The sequence below is a fragment of the Saccostrea cucullata genome, unplaced genomic scaffold (genome assembly GCF_032062105.1).
Source record: "Saccostrea cucullata isolate Sc308-1 unplaced genomic scaffold, CSIRO_AGI_Scuc_v1 ctg295, whole genome shotgun sequence".
In the NCBI taxonomy this organism is placed as follows: domain Eukaryota; kingdom Metazoa; phylum Mollusca; class Bivalvia; order Ostreida; family Ostreidae; genus Saccostrea; species Saccostrea cuccullata.
Window position 1 is genome coordinate 655,777 of NW_026937303.1, and position 18,672 is coordinate 674,448.

An 18,672-nucleotide genomic window follows, 5' to 3' on the forward strand; every position below is an offset into this window, starting at 1 on the left:
AAAAACTGTTAGAATTAGAAAAAAGCGCAAAAACTCAAGGTCAGCAATCGAAAGGAGATTTTTCTTCTGAATTCATCAAAAGCTTTAACCTACACAGACAATCCCTTCGACGTCGATTATCGTCTGTCGGGCAGACTTACAAAATACCCTTAACACTTTCATATGGGTACAGGAATATCTCTCAGTTGACACAATACGCAAAAGAATGCTCTACGTACGAGCAGTTTCTTAATTAAATGAGGTAAGTTATTGACAATCAAGTTGAAGATACAAGAATATCATCAGTCTCGCTTTATGTCATCATTTTACAAGTTCTATGGTCGATATAATGATCTTGTCAGCAAATACAATTTATCATTGAGTCAAATACTGAATGACGTTTCTCATACTAATTGTTAGGTAATTTTTTTCATACGGAAATGTCTACGAATTTTTCTTCCTTTTTTTCGTTCGTGACAAGAAGCAGAGTTTGAGTTAGCCCGTTTGGCAGAGGATGCCACCCAACACAACATGGCCATAGAGAATGGTAGAGATACACTTATTTGTTTTATTAGAAGATCGTTACGTTACCGATTCATATTGTACTGAAATTAATTTTATTTATAAAGTACATATCTCACTTCAATCTTCAAGGGCGATTTTATCTCCTAGGCACTTCCTTTAAAAACTTGAGTAAAGAAGGGGATAAAAGAAAAGTTGTGAAAAATCTTGTCTTAGTAAGAAAGTTGGCTTTGTACGGTGTACCTAGAATACCATTAGCAATACAGAAGAAGGATGAAGGCCTGGATTTTTGTAATATTTTCCCTCTTCGCTGGCTTTATTTTTCAGGTAAACATTAGACGATATAAATGTTTATATGAAGTGAATTGAGCATAATAATTTGTCTTTTTTTAAATAGTCAATAGAAAAATACATACTCTAACATTATGTGAGATCTTTTTCAAAAAGATATTTTAAAAAGTTATTGTGGATAGGAAAAAATAAAATGAATTGTTAAAATACTATTTAAAATAAAAGCTTAACTAAGAGTATCATACCAATTAATCATGATTTATTCATATGTAAAGCTTTACAAAGGATATTTCTTACTTTACTCTAATAATTCAAGAATTTTCTGAAGAAAAATACTTATATGAAAATTATTAACGTTTACTATATCAATGGAAGCCAAAACAAAGCATAGAAATCGTGGGAAGAAAAACTATTATAAACGTGCATCAATAAATGTGCGCAAATACCTTAAATATTATTAGCACATTCAAAATACTGTCAGCTTGTGAAGATTTGCTTTTGTAACGTGTCGGACCAGAGCGGTCAGTAGGTCCGTGCTCGGATTACCGAGTTTTACTGGGGATATGATTGAATGCAATATATACAGATGATATTAATATGACACCTGCCTGGTGTATTTAAATCAAATGACCTAAGTGCTTTGTACAATTATATATCTTCAGTTAATACCGACACCTGCCTGGTGCCATATGACAATTGCCTCACTATACCACTGACTATACAAGTCAACAGCCACCTGCCTGGTGCCTCTTGATTTAGCCTTTAACACCTGCCTGGTGTCTTACTGCTTACCAAGTTGCTTATATAACTCTAGTCAAGTGGCTACAATATACTTACGCAGTATGATTTAACTTGTAAGAGCTTCTCTGTCTTAACGACAAACCTATAGCTAACGTCACACAGCTCTATTTTAACTAGTCACTGACTACGACAACTTTGCACAATCCGATATGATTGATGCAGCAACTGGTTTCTGTACCAAAGTGAAGACGCAAGCCAGTTGGCTGTACTGCCCCCTTGTACCTCCACTTAATCAATGATCATAAGTTTTTCAGATATTATATTAGCAAAATACAACAAACTGCCTTTCTTTTGCCAACACTATTATTATTTTCTAACAGAACATCATTTATCAATAATACTTGTATAATCTTTCGTCAATTGACCAATTAATTACAATATTTACATTGATTATCTATTATAATACAAACAAGTAACGGGAGGTAACTCCTCCAACCATTTCACTTCCCTCCCCTTAAGAACATGCGTCCCGCATGACCTTTACAACATGGCAAAATAAGTGAGGAAATGGTTAAGTATTTACATTTACTCACTCGGTGTTCACTTAATCTAACACATAGTCTTGCAACCAGATAGGCGGTCTTCTGATTCTTGCCCCACCCCCATTAATATCAAAATTGTCATCAGTTGGAGGTGCGTCTGTGTCATTGCTTTCATTGTCAGTTACACTTTTCTCCGTGTCTCGACCAGTGTCTTCTTGAGGACTATTGTCCTCTACAACCTCATCTCTCAACGTCTGGCTACGTTTGAGACGCAATCTGTCCACATGCACAATCTGTGGTTTGCCTCTTGGTCCACAGTTTACCTTGTAGGTAATGTCTGTCATTTTGTCTAAGACTTCGTATGGACCACGCCAGTAGCTTGTAAACTTCGGCGACAATCCTGCTTTCCGGACAGGGAAAAAGACATACTTCGTCACCCTTTTTAAACTGCTGCCAGGATAACTTCTGGTCATGATATCTCTTTTGTCTGATCATGGCCGCTTTTATATTTTCCCTAACATGTCTATGGGCATCTTCCATTGTCTCCTTGAGATGCCAAGCCCACTGATTACTAGGGATGTATTTGACTGCATTGGGCATATCGTACATAATGTCAAGTGGGGTTGATACCTCCCGACCAAACATCATGAAGTTGGGAGTGAACCTAGTCGTTTCGTGCACAGATTCTCGGAACGCCATCATGACGTTAGGCAAATATCTATCCCAGTCTGAGTGGTGTTCATTGACGAAAGGGCTTAGCATCATGACAAGGGTCTTATTGAAGCGCTCGACCATGCCATCGCTCTGGGGATGGTAAGGCGAGGTGCGAGACTTCTTTATGTGCAGGACATGGCATACTTCTGAAAAGAGCTCACTCTCGTACTGGCGTCCTTGGTCTGAATGTATACTGGAAGGTACACCAAATCGCGATACTACCTCCTCGACTAAAATCTTGGCAACTGTTGCAGCCTCCATGTTTGGCATTGGGATGCTTTCCGTCCATTTGGTGAAATAGTCGGATATAACAAGGATGTACTTGTTGCCATTATCAGTCATGGGCAGTTCACCGAGGATATCGGTAGCGATTCTGTCCATAGGCATTCCACTCTCGACAATTGTCATGGGTGCTCTTTTTTCTTCTGAGGACTCTTTCTCTTTGAGCACTTCTCGCAGCCTGCAATGTAGGCTCTTGTGTCTGCCTGAAGACCTGGCCAATAGTACTTTTGTCGGATGCGTGCCAGTGTCTTAGCCACACCTAAGTGAGCAGCTGTTTCAATATCATGACAGTATTGCAATACTGTCCTACGCTCACTGCTGGGTACTATTGCCTGTAGACAAGATGACTTGCCACTGTCCTCTTGGTGTCTCCTGTACAAGATGTCATTCTCAATGGAAAGGCTTTCCCATTGCGACCATAGGGATCTTATGACATACCCATGTCCACTTATTTCATTATACAAAGGTCGACTCTTTGTTTGCAGCCAGCCTTTCACTAATTTAAGGTCCCTGTCTTTGCCTTGCAGTTCTTGAATCTTGTGACAAGGCTCTCTGCCTGAGTTGACTGGAAGAGCTGCATTGACATGTGTCACTGTATTTGCATCTTGAACACTCTTATCATCTGGTGTTGATTTCTCCCAATCAGGGTCATAACCACATTGTCGACAAGGTACTCTGCTCAAGGCATCAGCATTTCTATGTTGTATGCCAGGTCGATGTTGGATCTGAAACTTCTATGTACTAAGGGTTTCTAACCATCTGGCTAGTAACTTAATCAGCCACCTTAACGAACCATGATCACTGCGAATCAAGAACTCTTTGCCATAAAGGTAGTGTTTAAAATGCTTAACGAAATGCACTACTGCTAAAAGTTCCTTTCTTGTAACGCAGTATCTGCGTTCACATTTCGTTAGTGTTCTACTGGCATAGGCTATGACATGCTCCTTTCCATCTACATTCTATGAGAGCACTGCCCCAATCGCTTGGTCACTAGCATCTGTGTCTAATATGAATGGAACAGTAAAATCTGGATGGGCTAGCACTGGGGACTGAACCAAATGGTTTTTCAGACAATCAAATGCCTCTTGGCACTCTTGTTGTCCATGCAAATGGTTTCCCCTTCTCTGTTAGAATATGCAGACACTTGGCAGTGGCAGAGAAGTTTTTGATAAATCTCCGATAGTATCCGCACAAGCCCAAAAATGACCTAAGCTCTGTGACATTAGCAGGAATTGGCCACTCTTTTACAACTGCTATCTTGTTCGGGTATGTTGATACCCCTTGTTCTGAAACAACATGTCCGAGATATGTTACTTTTCGTGCAAATAGACAACACTTCTTGGCCTTCAGCTTTAGATTGGCAGTTCTCAGTCTTTCAAATACCTTTTCCAAATTGTCAAGCATTTGTTCGAATGTTTTGCCAGTGACAATTATGTCGTTTAGGTATATCATACAAATGTCCCATTGCAATCCGGCAAGGACGCTCTCCATGAGGCGTTCGAAAGTTGCCGGGGCACAACTCAAGCCAAACGGCATAACGTTGAATTTCAACAAGCCTCGTCTTGAGGTAAAGGCGGTCTTTGGTTTGTCTGCAGATGCCATTTCAACTTGCCAGTAGCCTGAGCAGAGGTCGAGTGTCGGAAACCAGGTCGACCCAGACAACTGGTCAAGTGACTCGTCAATCCTCGGGAGAGGGTATGCATCTTGTATAGTGCAACTGTTAAGGCGGCGGTAGTCAATACAGAACCCATACGTCCCATCTTTCTTCCTCACCAACACTATTGGTGAGGACCATGGACTGTTGGAAGGCTGTATGACACCTTTTTCAAGCATGTCGTCTATGTTTTTGTCTACTTCATCTGTCAGGTGAGCTGGTACCCTTCGTGGTCTTTGTTTAGGTCTACTGTCACCTGTGTCGATATGATGCTTGACTATTCCTGTCCTGCCAAAGTCCAAGCTATTTTCTGCAAACAAGTTGGTATATTTTAATAGAAAGCCTTCTTCCCGCTTCAACTGTGTAGGAGTCATGTTGTCCTTACTCTTATAAAGTAGATCAGCTAAATCTTTGCGCAGAACGTTGGTAGTGGCTGATTCCTTATTTACAATTGAGTCCTTCACTGTGTCTATTTCAGCAAGTTGACCAGTTACGGTCCCAGAGTACACTACCTTTGACTCTTCTTCAACATTCATTAGTCTAACTGGCACAGTTTCTTGGGGATTTACCACTGTTCTCGCAGTTAGTGTGCTCTGCTGATTGTTGTACTTGTCAACTGGTTCAATGATACTCTCGCAGTATGGCAGACTTGAACCCTCTGGAACGCACACTTTACCGGGAACAATTATCTCTATCCTTGGCGGAATGCTCACCGTCTTAGCTGCTGTTATTCTAAAACATCCAAGTGAACCTTCTATTGTCATTCTCTTAACATGACCATTGGCATCCAGAACTTCGTTGCTAACATCGACTTTGCAGTGATTTCTTTTCATAAAGTCTAGGCCCAATATGCCATCTGCCTTTAAGTTAGCAACCACTGCCTCATTGTGGTATGTCAACTGGTCAATGTTAATATTGAATTCTGCCTTCCCATGAACAGACAGATCAGTGCCATTGGCCGACATGATGGTCTGATTTACCTCATGTAACTTCGGTCTCACAGATGCTGGCAACTTCTTGTACAATGTGTCAGAAACAAGGGTAACAGTAGCACCAGTGTCTACTAGAAACTAAGCTTTTACCCCTTGAACATTTACATCTATGTACAACCCACACTCCTCTATAGATGAACCGAGGCTTATGGACACCTGTGGTCCTGATGCTCTTTTTCCATCTCCGCTGGCCTGGTTCATAGATACTTTTCCAGACATGTCATCTGACTGCATTTGCCTTCTCTTCAACTGAGGGCAGTTATGCCTGATGTGTCCTGGATTTTTGCATTCATAGCATCTTATCTCCTGCTTTCTACCACTTGCCCCTGTCTCTCTGTATCCATTGTCGTAAGGTCTTCTCTGGTTAGAGACCTTAAGTTCCCTGAGCTCTTCAGTTATGCTTTTCATATTCTCTTTAATAGATTTCATCCAAATAGCAAGTTGGCCACTATTACATTTGTCAGGTTGTTCTTCAACAAAAGCTGCTCTCAAATGACCTTTGAGTTCTCTGTCTCTCCTCTCTACTCTGTTATAGGCCTCCAGTTCTACAGCAAGGCTAATTGCTTCATTCAAATTGGCAGGGCGTGACTGTTTGATTCTTATGCGGATTTCAGAATCAATCAATGCATCAATGAATTGATCCTTTGCCGGTGTCTCACGAACTTCACCTGGTGCAGTTGGATAAGCCAAGTTGGTCAATCGTCTGATGCTCTGGCCTAATTCAGAGAGTGTCTCTGTTGGTTTTTGTCTCCCCTCTTTAAGTTGTATCCGGTATAGGTCGGTTTGGTTTGGAGGAGAAAACCTTTCTCGCAGAGACCTTACAAGTGTATCATAATGTTGGCCTCTGTCAGTTGGTAAATCGCCAAGGACAGCCTGAGCTTGACCCTGTAATGATAAGGCTAGAAACAATCCTTTCTTCTCTTCATTCCAACCATTCACATTGGCACAAGCCTCAAAGTGACACTTGTAGTCCAGCCAGGAGCTTGAACCATCGTATGTAGCTGGCTTGACTGTGAGCTTTCTCTCTCTATCGTCTCTTTCCGTCTGACGATATGGGTCAGGGACATATGGATCAGGGGATGACTGTCGCGTGTGTGTCCCTTTAGCCAAGTTGTCTAATGACCAGCTGTCATACTGTTTCTCTGCAACATGGCAATCATCGGCAAATCGGACTTTTGGTCTTACTCCGTCATATGGACGTCTGGACGGTGTGTCCCTTATTTCTTTCTCTTCATCCCAATGACTCATTGTACTTTTCTTTCCTTGTGATCTGTTTTCTGAGATGATTCTCAATGTTCTGTCATAATCAAATGAGTCATCTGACCGATGAGTTGCAAGCCCACCGCACGGCTTGTCACTTGGTCATGTTCCCTAGATATAGGCGTCGACTGGTCAAGGTGATACCTCTTTAGCTTTTCTTCCATCCTATCTAATGATTCCCTTAGACTATCTTCAATTGATTTATTACGTTCAGCCATACCTCCAGTAAAATCCCACCGCTGCCACCACTTTTGTAACGTGTCGGACCTGAGCGGTCAGTAGGTCCGTGCTCGGATTACCGAGTTTTACTGGGGATATGATTGAATGCAATATATACAGATAATAATATGACACCTGCCTGGTGTCTTTAAATCAAATGACCTAAGTGCTTTGTACAATTATATATCTTCAGTTAATACCGGCACCTGCCTGGTGCCATATGACAATTGCCTCACTATACCACTGACTATACAAGTCAACAGCCACCTGCCTGGTGCCTCTTGATTTAGCCTTTAACACCTGCCTGGTGTCTTACTGCTTACCAAGTTGCCTATACAACTCTAGTAAAGTGGCTACAATATACTTACACAGTATGATTTAACTTGTAAGAGCTTCTCTGTCTTAACGACAAACCTATAGCTAACGTCACACAGCTCTATTTTAACTAGTCACTGACTACGGCAACTTTGCACAATCCGATATGATTGATGCAGCAACTGGTTTCTGTACCAAAGTGAAGACGCAAGCCAGTTGGCTGTACTGCCCCCTTGTACCTCCACTTAATCAATGATCATAAGTTTTCAGATATTATATTAGCAAAATACAACAAATTGCCTTTCTTTTGCCAACACTATTATTATTTTCTAACAGAACATCATTTATCAATAATACTTGTATAATCTTTTGTCAATTGACCAATTAATTACAATATTTACATTGATTATCTATTATAATACAAACAAGTAACGGGAGGTAACTCCTCCAACCATTTCACTTTAAAATCTTTGAAACAATGTCCACAAATACAAACTTGTTAATGAACACACAACCAAATCAAAGCAATACTTCAAACAGAAGTACGTCAAAACCAAGACGTATCCTAACTACATTAATGGTAAATGGTTTAAAAACATAACTTGAAGAAAGTTGAAGGAAATTTGAAATGAAGTTCTTTAGGAGTTGAACACAAAATTTTTACAATAAAAAAAACTCCATCAGCATGTCGATCTGACGGACAGATTGGAGTGATTCTAGACCTGATATCAAAGTTGAAGACAGATAAAGAGTTACAACAAAATAAGAATTGATATTCTAGCAAAAAAAACTCTGTTTGATTGAAAGATGAGCATAAGTATATTATTTATAGTGAATTTTGCGAGCATTTTAATAAGAAGTCAAAATTCCGACTTTTTGTTTAATCAAACAAATATGTATTTTAGTATTTTTTACATCACGTTTTAGGACAAATTTTTCTTCCTTCTTGAATCTCTTTCATCTTTTTTTCTTTCCGAAATCGCACTTACATCAGTGTTTTAAAATACTTTTTTTCTGATTTGAGGATGAAATGTACTTCTAAAAAGAAGCGTTTCATATCTTTCTTTCGATAATTTTTTTTTATTATTTAATACATTTTCACATTGATTTTCACCAAAAGATTACAAAGACATAGACGTCAGATTATAATGATAAATTATTTTCAAAATGATTTACGTGTTTATATTCTATTCTTCCGTATACATGTACTTATTTTTTCTTAATTTTAGATTATTCAGACTACCCTTTGTCTTTATTCAAGCCTATCACCGTACAGGATATCTCGGTAGAGCACTCGGTCCGTGATTGGGAGGTCGTGAGTTCGAATCTCGGCCGCGACGGACCTAAGTCAATAAAAATGGGTGGCAACTGCTCCTTCGCCATGAGCTCTGTACTTTGAAGTAAAAATTGCGGGCCGTTCTAATGAGACCTTAAAAACCGAGGCCCAGTGTCACGGCAGACGTTGGCACGAAAAAGATTCCTCACTGCTCAATGGCTCTGAGTGCCGAGTAAAGGTCAAAAGTTAAAGCCCTTCACCGGCTCTATTTGAGAGATAAATTCTCGAATGGGACATAAAACATTCAATATTCAAGCCATCTCTAATTTCTTTCACATTTGCCTTCAAAACTGTTGATGCATAAGCTTCATCAAAGTCAAGATTTAAGTGATATGTTTAATGTTCTTTATTAGTGTCTCTCTGGATTTTTTCTAGTGTTGGCAACGAGTACCCGGTTAACCGGTTAACCGTCGAACGATGCGAGTATCGGTTAGTAAAACTGCTAACTCGGATTCATCTTATATGGTAAATCTAAAAAATAAAATGTTAATTTGTTTATAAGTGTGCAAATAAACATTTCTCTAATTTTCTTTACCGTTAGACTTAATGATCTATGGTTTCACTAATACAATTGGTTTTCAACTTAGTTGATAGCTTAATTGGATTGCCAGCAGGTTATACAAGTTTTGAAGACCCAAGTTATAATTCCCTCATTAAATGATTTAGATGCCGCCAAAGACATGTATAACTTGGAAGTATTTTAAAAGAACAGCTGATTCTATACCTGTAAAATGTAATTAATGTGAATTGGAGTTATCGTGACTTCAAATTTCTTGATAATTATTCTCCTTGATCTCTGACATATATCGGGGGATTGTAAAATAGCGTGAAACATTGCATATTTATTTTTCTTCTGATTTAATTAATTTTTTGATTATAATTATATTCAAAATTAATAACTTTATAAGTTTATAAATAAAGTTAATTCACAATACCTTTGTGTTTTATTAGAACCGACAGTAAAAGATGAGATGAACCGGGTACTCGATCGGAAGAGTATGCGAGTAACCGGTTACTAAAAATCGTCCGATTTGCCAACACTAATTTTTTCAATTAATGAACAACATAGAGAAAACGAAGAGTATTCAATATCAAGTCAATAAAACAATAGAAAATGGGAGCAAAGCAAACACGAACCTCCAAAACATCAGAGGTGGGATCAGGTGCCATGGAGGAGTGAGCATCCCCTGCTGACCGGTCACACACCCCGTGTGCTCCTTGATCGGAAAATAACGGGAAAATCCGACATCAATTCAGTGTACAAATTATGGACTAGCAATAAGTATTGAAAATGTCAGTCAGCATTTGACTCAACGATGAATTCTATTTGCTGACAACGTCATTCTATCGACCAAAGAACTTACGAAATGATGACTTTAAACGAGACTGCTGATATTCTTGTTTCAATGAATTGTTGATTAATAATTTACCTCGTTTTAGAAATTGTTCATACGTAGAGCATGCTCTTGCGTATCGAACCAACTGAGATATATAAACGTCTTATGTACATTGTAGGTGATGAAGGTATATTGCTGCCCAAGTAAGGGAAGTTGACGATAGAAAAGTTATAGTTATCACGTTTATTATAGAGGTCTGTTGTTAGATTACTATTAACGTCTTTTCAAGTAAAATATCCAAGTTTGAAAAAGATGTGTCAGACCTCTTGGTATCTTTCATCTCAAGCTCACCAGGATATATCGTATCGACATGGGAATGGAAATACCCATTGTTAATTGACAATACGTCGATATATCTAAATGTTGAGATAGGCCACAGCAAGTGTTTTCTTCTTTTCATGCATAAGATTTGGCACAAATTCTTCTTCATATGAATACAAAAATAGGTCTGCTTATAACGGAGGCCAATTAGTACCCACTGAGATTCCAATAGATTGTTGGAAGACCTGGCCCCCAAAAACCACATAGATTTTGTCAATCAGAAACTCAAGCATCTTTTTGGTGTCAACTTCAGTGCACTTGGGTGTGCAATTAGAATGTGTTTTATCAAAATAATTTTGCAAATGACCAATGACCAAGGACGTTAATTTACGAGTGCCATTTTTATTGAAAAAGTAGCTGTCAATGATATCAAAAAGCCTAGACTTTAATGTATCGTGGGGAATGGTTGTGTAAAAAGTTGAAAAGTTCGATTTTAAGTTTTTTAACAATGATTCATTTATCTGCTCATGATGAACATCTATTTAGAGTTGATAATAAGAAATTATTATGTTTGTTTTACATTGGTGGTATATAATAGGTTAATGGAGACTATGAAGTGTCTGTAAAGTTATTGGAGTACAACAGAGACCCGGCCGATTGCTGTGATAGACCACTATTCTTTGGGTGTGACGAGTGTGACGTTTATTTCCAGATCTGCTTGAAACCATTACAACCAATACAATAGTAAAGAATTCTCTCTCTCTCTCTCTCTCTCTCTCTCTCTCTCTCTCTCTCTCTCTCTCTCTAGCAGACTGGATTTGCTTAATCTTTTTATTATACGATGATAGTACAGGCATGAATAATTGAAAGAGTAAATGTCGATACAAACTACAAATAACGATTCTGGTAGATAAAAGAATCTTCTTATGGTTCAAAGTTCTTGATCCGATTTCTTCTTGTAATTATTTCAGTCAAAAGTGCTATGGGAAAAATGAAAACCAGCGAGTTACCGAAACAAATAACTTTTTATTCGCCGATAAACTAAACTCCGCTGATTCCTACTCCTGGAAAGACATCAGAGGGCAGGTAAATATACGTACATCAAAACTGTAGATCATACAATGTATTAAGCAGTCAGTTATTTAATGCTTTTTTGATCTTTTTGTTCATAGCCGTCGTTTGATATTTCTGTTCATGCCTTTGACTTGGACATCACGGGATCTGAGGATCTTGGGGTAACAACATACGAGGAGTATAGAGGTAACACAACTGACACAACTAAGAAAATGACTGTCACAACAGCACCTGGGAGAAACAATTTACGGTAAGAGGAAATGGATTGATTCCTTCCTATTGATAAAAGCATGCAAAATGTTACTCAGTCATTTGTTCAAGAGAAAGTAATGAATAGTTCATAGATAAATAAAATTCAAATACTGTAGACCCTTTTCCTATGACATATTTTGCCTAGGAGTTATTCCCCTTAGCCGCCATCTTGTAGGGCAGAGTAGTGAATTTACCTCTTTGAGCAACCAATTTTAGATATGCATGCAAGAAATATATGTGGGAAAATATTTACAATTTTAAAATTATGAATTAATAGAAGCCTTGACAAACATATATTCATAAGAAAAATAGTGTTATCTTTACCTCATTAACCAATATAACAAATTGAACTTCGTTGAATAATGAAGGGATCTGGATATGTTGTCCTACAATATGGCGGCTAAGGGGAACAACTCCTAGACAAAATAAGTCATAGGAAAAGGGTCTATTGTTATACATGTATAAGTAGGACACTGGATTGAAGAAAATCATTATCTATCTAAATACGTATAAATCAGGTTTAAATTCTTTTTTTTCTCCAAAAGGATAAAGTTAATCCTGGATGTTTCAAGTGGACAAGAAAGTGTGAATACTCCAATAGAGAAATGGCTACATTTAGTTTTTGCTGTGTCCGCTGCCTCGTTGTTTTGTCTTTAGACAGTAAATACATCTCCTGCATGGGTTTGACAAATACAAGGCTTTTTATGAATTTATTTGATTTTGAACCATTCAGTTTTTTAATGCTTAATCAACTATTTCTGTATCATATGATCTTGTCAAGTATGAAGATTTCTGTGCTTTTCCTTTTTAATAAACGATAGAATACTCTACAACTATACCTACAACGTGTAACACTAAACCAAATCAAAACAATACTTCAAACAGAAGTACGTCAAAACCTGGACGTACCCATAACCTTAAGAGTAAAATGGCTTAGGACATAACTTGAATAACTTGACAAATTCTGAAGGAAATTTGAAATGAAGTTGTTTAGGAGTTGAACACAAACTTTTCACGATAAAAACTCTATCAGCATGTCGATCTGACTGACAGACAGGAGTAGTTCTAGACCTGATATCAACGTTGAAGACAGATAATAAGTTCAAACAAAATATTAATATTCTAGCAAAAAAAACACTTTTATTTTAAAAAGAAGAGAGCATAAGTACAACACTTGCAGTGAGTTTTCCGAATATTTTAATAAAAAGTCAAATTTCTGAGTTTTTGTTTAATCAAACACAGATTTATGGTTTACTTTCTCTGTATTTTTAGTACTGTTTTTCACATCACGTTTTAGGACAATTTTCTTCATTCTTTTATCTCCTCCATCTTGTTTCCTTTTCAAAATCGCACTTATATATAAGTTTTTAAAGTATTTTTTTCTGATTTGAGGATGTAACGTATATTACAAACATTCCTTCTGCGTTTCACATTTTTCTTTTGATCATCTTTTTTTATCATTTAATACATCTTCACAGTTATTTTAATCCAAGATTAGAAGGACACCGACGAAGATTAAAAAGATAAATAATTTTCAAAATGATTTACGTGTTTGTAATTTATACTTCCGTATGATTATTATTTTCTTAATGTTAGATTATTCTGACTACCCTTTATCTTTATTTAAGCCATTCTCTCTTTTCTGTCGTATTGTCTTGCACGATTGGACCAACACTAGACCTGAAAACAAGCAGAGCATGCTTTTGCGTATCCAATAAGTTGATAAACGTATCTCCTCTCTCTATATGCAAGGTGAAAGTTTTTCAAAAGATGTAGTAGTAAAATAAAAACTTTATGTGTTAGACGTAATTATAGAACAAAAAGGTCAAATTAATTGCTCCTTAGTGCTAATCTTTTGCCCCTTTTTGTTTTGATTTTGTATTAAGCTATGTGTAGATTCTAAAAATTTACTTAACAGTAATTTCTCAATACTTTTGATGACAGGAGCCAATCTTCTTAAAATCAGATCTTTGCTACGCTCCGAAATTCTAGATCTCACTTTTTACAGCGACCCTCAGAATTTCAGAACGTAACAGATATCTTATTTTAATCAGACTGACACACGTGATGGCTTCAAGAACCTCTTTCTGACAACATCAATAATTGCAAACACAAGCATGTATTCATAGTTTAAGAATCTAAGTCTGGACACTTAAGCTTTTTCAGAAGAAGGATATGGAGATAACGAAATGTATTCAATCTCAAAGTCCATTATTCAAAACAAAATAGAAGGAGAGCAAACACGAAACTCCGAAACATCAGATGGCTCATTCAAAAATTTCAAGGAAACTGAGCAAAAGACGTGATGTGATGAAAATCTTATTGTTCATCGACTTTAGACAAAACCTCATCAAAAGAGACATGTATGTTTGGTCTACCGTATATAATCGATGTCATTTACTACGCCTACTTCTATGTGTATTGTTTTAAAAAAATCAACACATTGGGGGTTTGAAAGATTACATTATGCAATCAGTCGTTGCAACCATACAGCAAAAGCAATGCCGTTAACATTTTGACAAATTTCCCATGATCGTAATCTTACTGAACACTGGCTCTCAGTAAGAAATATAAAAGATGTAACCCCAATCTTGATATATGACTTTTTGATTTATAATGCAATAAAATAGTAAAGAATGAAATATACAAATATTTATAATATATTCAGTATTGTAAAATCCACACATTAGTGCTTGAAAATATATGGTTACTTCATTGGCATAAAAAAATTTGCAACTGAATATGATTGTTGTATCTCCAGGATAAGCAGATACGCAAGATCTTGTTAGATATTGAAAATATTCTATGATTTAAACAAAATGAAAGTTCTGAGGTTGACACAAGTAATACATGTTTTTATTATCTATTTTTATTTGTATTCCTTCTTTCGCGCTTTTACAGTCTTTTGGTACCTCACCATAGGTATATTCCTATATTTTTTAATTTGGTCTTTCGTTTCGTTCAAAAGCGGATAGGTGTCAGTTTTTAAGTATTTTTCTGATTTACTTCCTCCGAAATTTGACTTCTTTCCATGAGACCGTTTTTTTCTTAATTTATCTTCTTCCATCTTGATTTCGTTTTCAAGATTACCTGAATATGAGTTAAGTATTTTGTTCTATTTTGTTTTCCTATCTTTCTTTCTTTTTTTTATTATTAATTTATATTATCTTCTTCTATAGCCAATATCCCATCTCTTCTTTCGCAATTTGGATGGACTACAGACTTAGAAAATTATTGAGTGAATGATTCTATGATAATTTTATCTTTAAGGTAGGATTCTTCTCTGGTTTCTGACTAGATGGAATATTCAAAGTTTATTTGTTGATATGTCTTATATATTTAGATATAAGAGATTTAAAAGACCATATTTTTCTTTCCTCATCACAATTATATAACTTTAAATAGAAATGGTAAACTGCGTTTGAAAACTAACAGGGACTATATTTTTGGCGGAATGGTGGCATATGAAAATATCTAAATATCTAAAATATCTACTTTTCTGCCTCTCAAAATTATTATAGAAAATTGAATTTAATTATAATTTTTACGCAATCAAAGACTAGACGAAATTTTCAAATGTAAGTTAAATTAAAATTAATAAAAAGAGACTAAAGTTTCAAAATATATCAAATAAATAAGATTTTTCACACATAATAGAACTATGTTCCCTTTTAAAGACTTCAAATCTAAGTACAGATTTGAGCCAAAAATCCATAAAATGTTATTTCTCTCTAAGTAATCGATCAAAACTTTTAGTTTTTGTATCATTTTGTACCTTTATGTGACAACTTTACTATATGTGAAAACTGGAAAAAGTTAAATATAGGAAGCATATAAAAATGACTAATAAATCCTAAAAATTTAAGAAAAGTAGAGGAAATTCGGATTAGCAAATATCCATTTTATTTAAATGATCCATGTCAATTTAGTAATATCACCTTATAGGTCCTATATGGTAGTATCTTTTTATGCAAAAGAAAAACATTCAATCTTTTGAATTACAAGTAGGGATCGCATGATTGGAAACAATATTTTTTATTCTTAATGTCTAGGAAAAAGGTAATGACCTTGACCTGACCTTGCCTCTAATATCAATCGGTCAAATTTAATCTCACTGATACCATCACTTAGTGATATTGTCCTCTTGATTCTGTGAAAATTTCATTAATTTTTAAATACAAGAAATGTGAGAAGAATCCAACCTTAAATATGTTCGACTGTTCACGGTAGCTATAAGTCTATAGATATCTTGCTCTTTAACGGTAGGTCATGAGTTCGAATCTCCGACGAAACTGACCTGAATCGATAAAAAAAAATGGGTAACTACTGTTCCTTTGCCATGTGCTTAGCACTTGAAGTAAAATTGCGGGCCCTTCGGATGAAACCTTATAAACCGAGGTCCTGTATCATGACAGATGTTGGCACGATAAAGAACCCTCACTGCCCAATGGTCCTGGGTGTCGAGTAAAGGTCAAAATTTGAAGCCATTCATTGATATATGGTGACATCTCTACATGAATGGGGGTTTGTTCATGTTTGATATGAGTGTGCAAATAATTTATAAAGAGGACCAACACGTCAGACATGATATGAGACTTGTCTATGGTTGCTTTGAATAATCAGAGTATGAGAAAACTTGCACTGAAATCCCCTCCCAACTTGATAGTTTTTTAAATAGTTAAACTTTTGAGCTTCAATTCAAAACAATACACGATAATTGACATGGGAAAATCAGTATAAATATTTCGTGCGCACATAATAAACAATCTTATAACGTTGTTGTGAAATAATAAAAATACTAATGTATATGGAAATCTTATTTACATCAAAAAGCACTTTTCGTAAATTGTACTATGTCACATGTATGCAGGACTACATAGAATTAATACAATAACACGGATTTTATTTAAAATGCTTTTTTTAGCTTTCAAGAATGAAGTGTACAATTCGATAAGTGAACCTTTTATACTGTATGATTTGTTTTCTTGAATAGTGTTTTGTTTTTCCTTCAAAACAATTTATCATTTAAGTCAAGCATTCGTACATTTTATTTATTTATTTGCATTTGTCAATTTATTTCCACGTTGTTTGCATCCACAGAAATAATTTTAGTAATAAAGTTTTACTTAAACTATCTCTAGACTACGAAAGCCCAGAAGGCTCATTCGAGATTCAAGGTTCGAAATACGAGATTCGAAATTCGAGATTCGAAATTCAAGTTAACCAATCAGAAGCGGATTCAAGATTTGATTACTTCCCTTTATTATGATTTTAACCAATCGTTTAATATATAAATAACAAAAGGCTCATTTAATAAAATTACAATGCAAGAAGGAGTGTTATTTATATAAGATTTAAATTCGAATAATCAGATTTCAAGATCCAAGATTAACCAATATATTAAGCGGGTTAAATATTTGATTACTATCGGGAATATATATATTATGATTTTACTATCAAGGAATAAAGTTTAATATATAAATAACAAATAAGTCATTTAATAAAATTACAATGCAAGAAGAAAAAGTGTTATTTATATAAGATTTAAATTTAAATAATCATTGGATTTTTGATCAGCAAGATATACTTCAATTTATATTATAGCTTTTTAAATATTAAATAGAATACATATATCGGGAATATATATATTTTTGTATTGTCTACTTTGTTAACGGGGTTGATGACATATAAATAAAGTTATGAATACGTGGCAAGTGTCTAAAGGTTAACAATAACCCCACCCCGCAATGCCCATTTTTCCCAACACACTGAAAGGCTTGAAACTTGAAAGACGACGTAGTATTGATAAAAGAAAAATCGCGTTCGTTTTCCTGCAAATTTAGAGATATAATACATAAAGAATTAAGTATTTAATTACTTATCTTCATCTAAAAAGGCTTTGATTTCATTTTTGAATTAATTAAAAATTATATCTACAATACAGCTTGGCGATATGAATTAAAATAAATGCGGCATTTATTTTATCTTATATCAAATAGTAGATGAGTCTAAATAAGATGCAGAACTATATAGCGTTGTGGTGTTATATTTTAGTCTCTGGCCATAGCTTTATGGCCATTTATATACTAAAATATTTTTTACTCAATTATAAAACCTTATATAACGCTATAGTTCGATTCAGCAGTCAAGTCTCACTGCACAAATATACCCTTTATAAATGTAATGAAATATATACCCTTAAATTATTGTGCATTGTGTAGATAAGGATAATTTTTACCCTAATCTTATGTATAATATTTCATATCTAATTATAATTAAATGCAACATTCTCCATCAGCAATGATCTGATGAAATAAAATTAGCAAGTCAACGATTAGACCATATAATATTTACGTATTTACTATTTTGTTAAATTAGAAAAATAAGATTATATATGTATTTTTCAAAATGTAATCCAAATTTTATTTTTATTTCGTTTAAATACATAAAACATTTTTTCTTGCATTATCATTTTAGCAAATGATCCATTTTAATAAATATATTCAACGATTTCGTGATAGTAAAAACGTAACAAAGGGAAGTAATCATAAGTTGAACCAGCTTTTGATTGGTTAGTTTGGATCTTGAATTTCGAAACTCGAATCTTGAATTTTGAATCTCGTATTTCGAAACATGAATCTCGAATGAGCCTTCTGGGCTTTCGTACTAGACCTTTAGTTTACCCGTGAAATAGGACGGTCTAAACCCATCTCACATTCTTTATTAGTTACCAATCCAACGCTTAGTGAATTCTGCTTCACAATGATAGAATTACGTCTAGCTAAAAGTAAAAAAAAAATTTTAAAGACGCTATATTTGCGTCTCGCTAAAATTTCCACGT

At 35.4% G+C, this 18,672-nt stretch overlaps 2 protein-coding genes across 3 annotated transcripts in view; both read left to right on the plus strand.

Annotated features, from left to right (window-relative positions):
* LOC134247828 (uncharacterized) overlaps window positions 1-18,672 on the plus strand; it is a 92,188-nt gene that overhangs the window by 58,877 nt on the left and 14,639 nt on the right. The gene's annotated exons all lie outside the window — the stretch shown is intronic.
* LOC134247829 (uncharacterized) lies at window positions 668-13,147 on the plus strand. Of its 2 annotated transcripts, none has more exons than XM_062730233.1 (5): window positions 668-828; window positions 11,104-11,249; window positions 11,477-11,591; window positions 11,678-11,829; window positions 12,377-13,142. In XM_062730233.1, exons 1-5 carry the CDS (start codon window positions 775-777, stop codon window positions 12,486-12,488), a joined length of 579 nt encoding a protein of 192 aa, XP_062586217.1. In that variant the 5' UTR covers window positions 668-774; the 3' UTR covers window positions 12,489-13,142. The 2 variants fall into 2 exon arrangements, with proteins under 2 accessions (XP_062586217.1, XP_062586218.1); XM_062730234.1 differs by having other exon boundaries at window positions 669-828; window positions 12,384-13,147.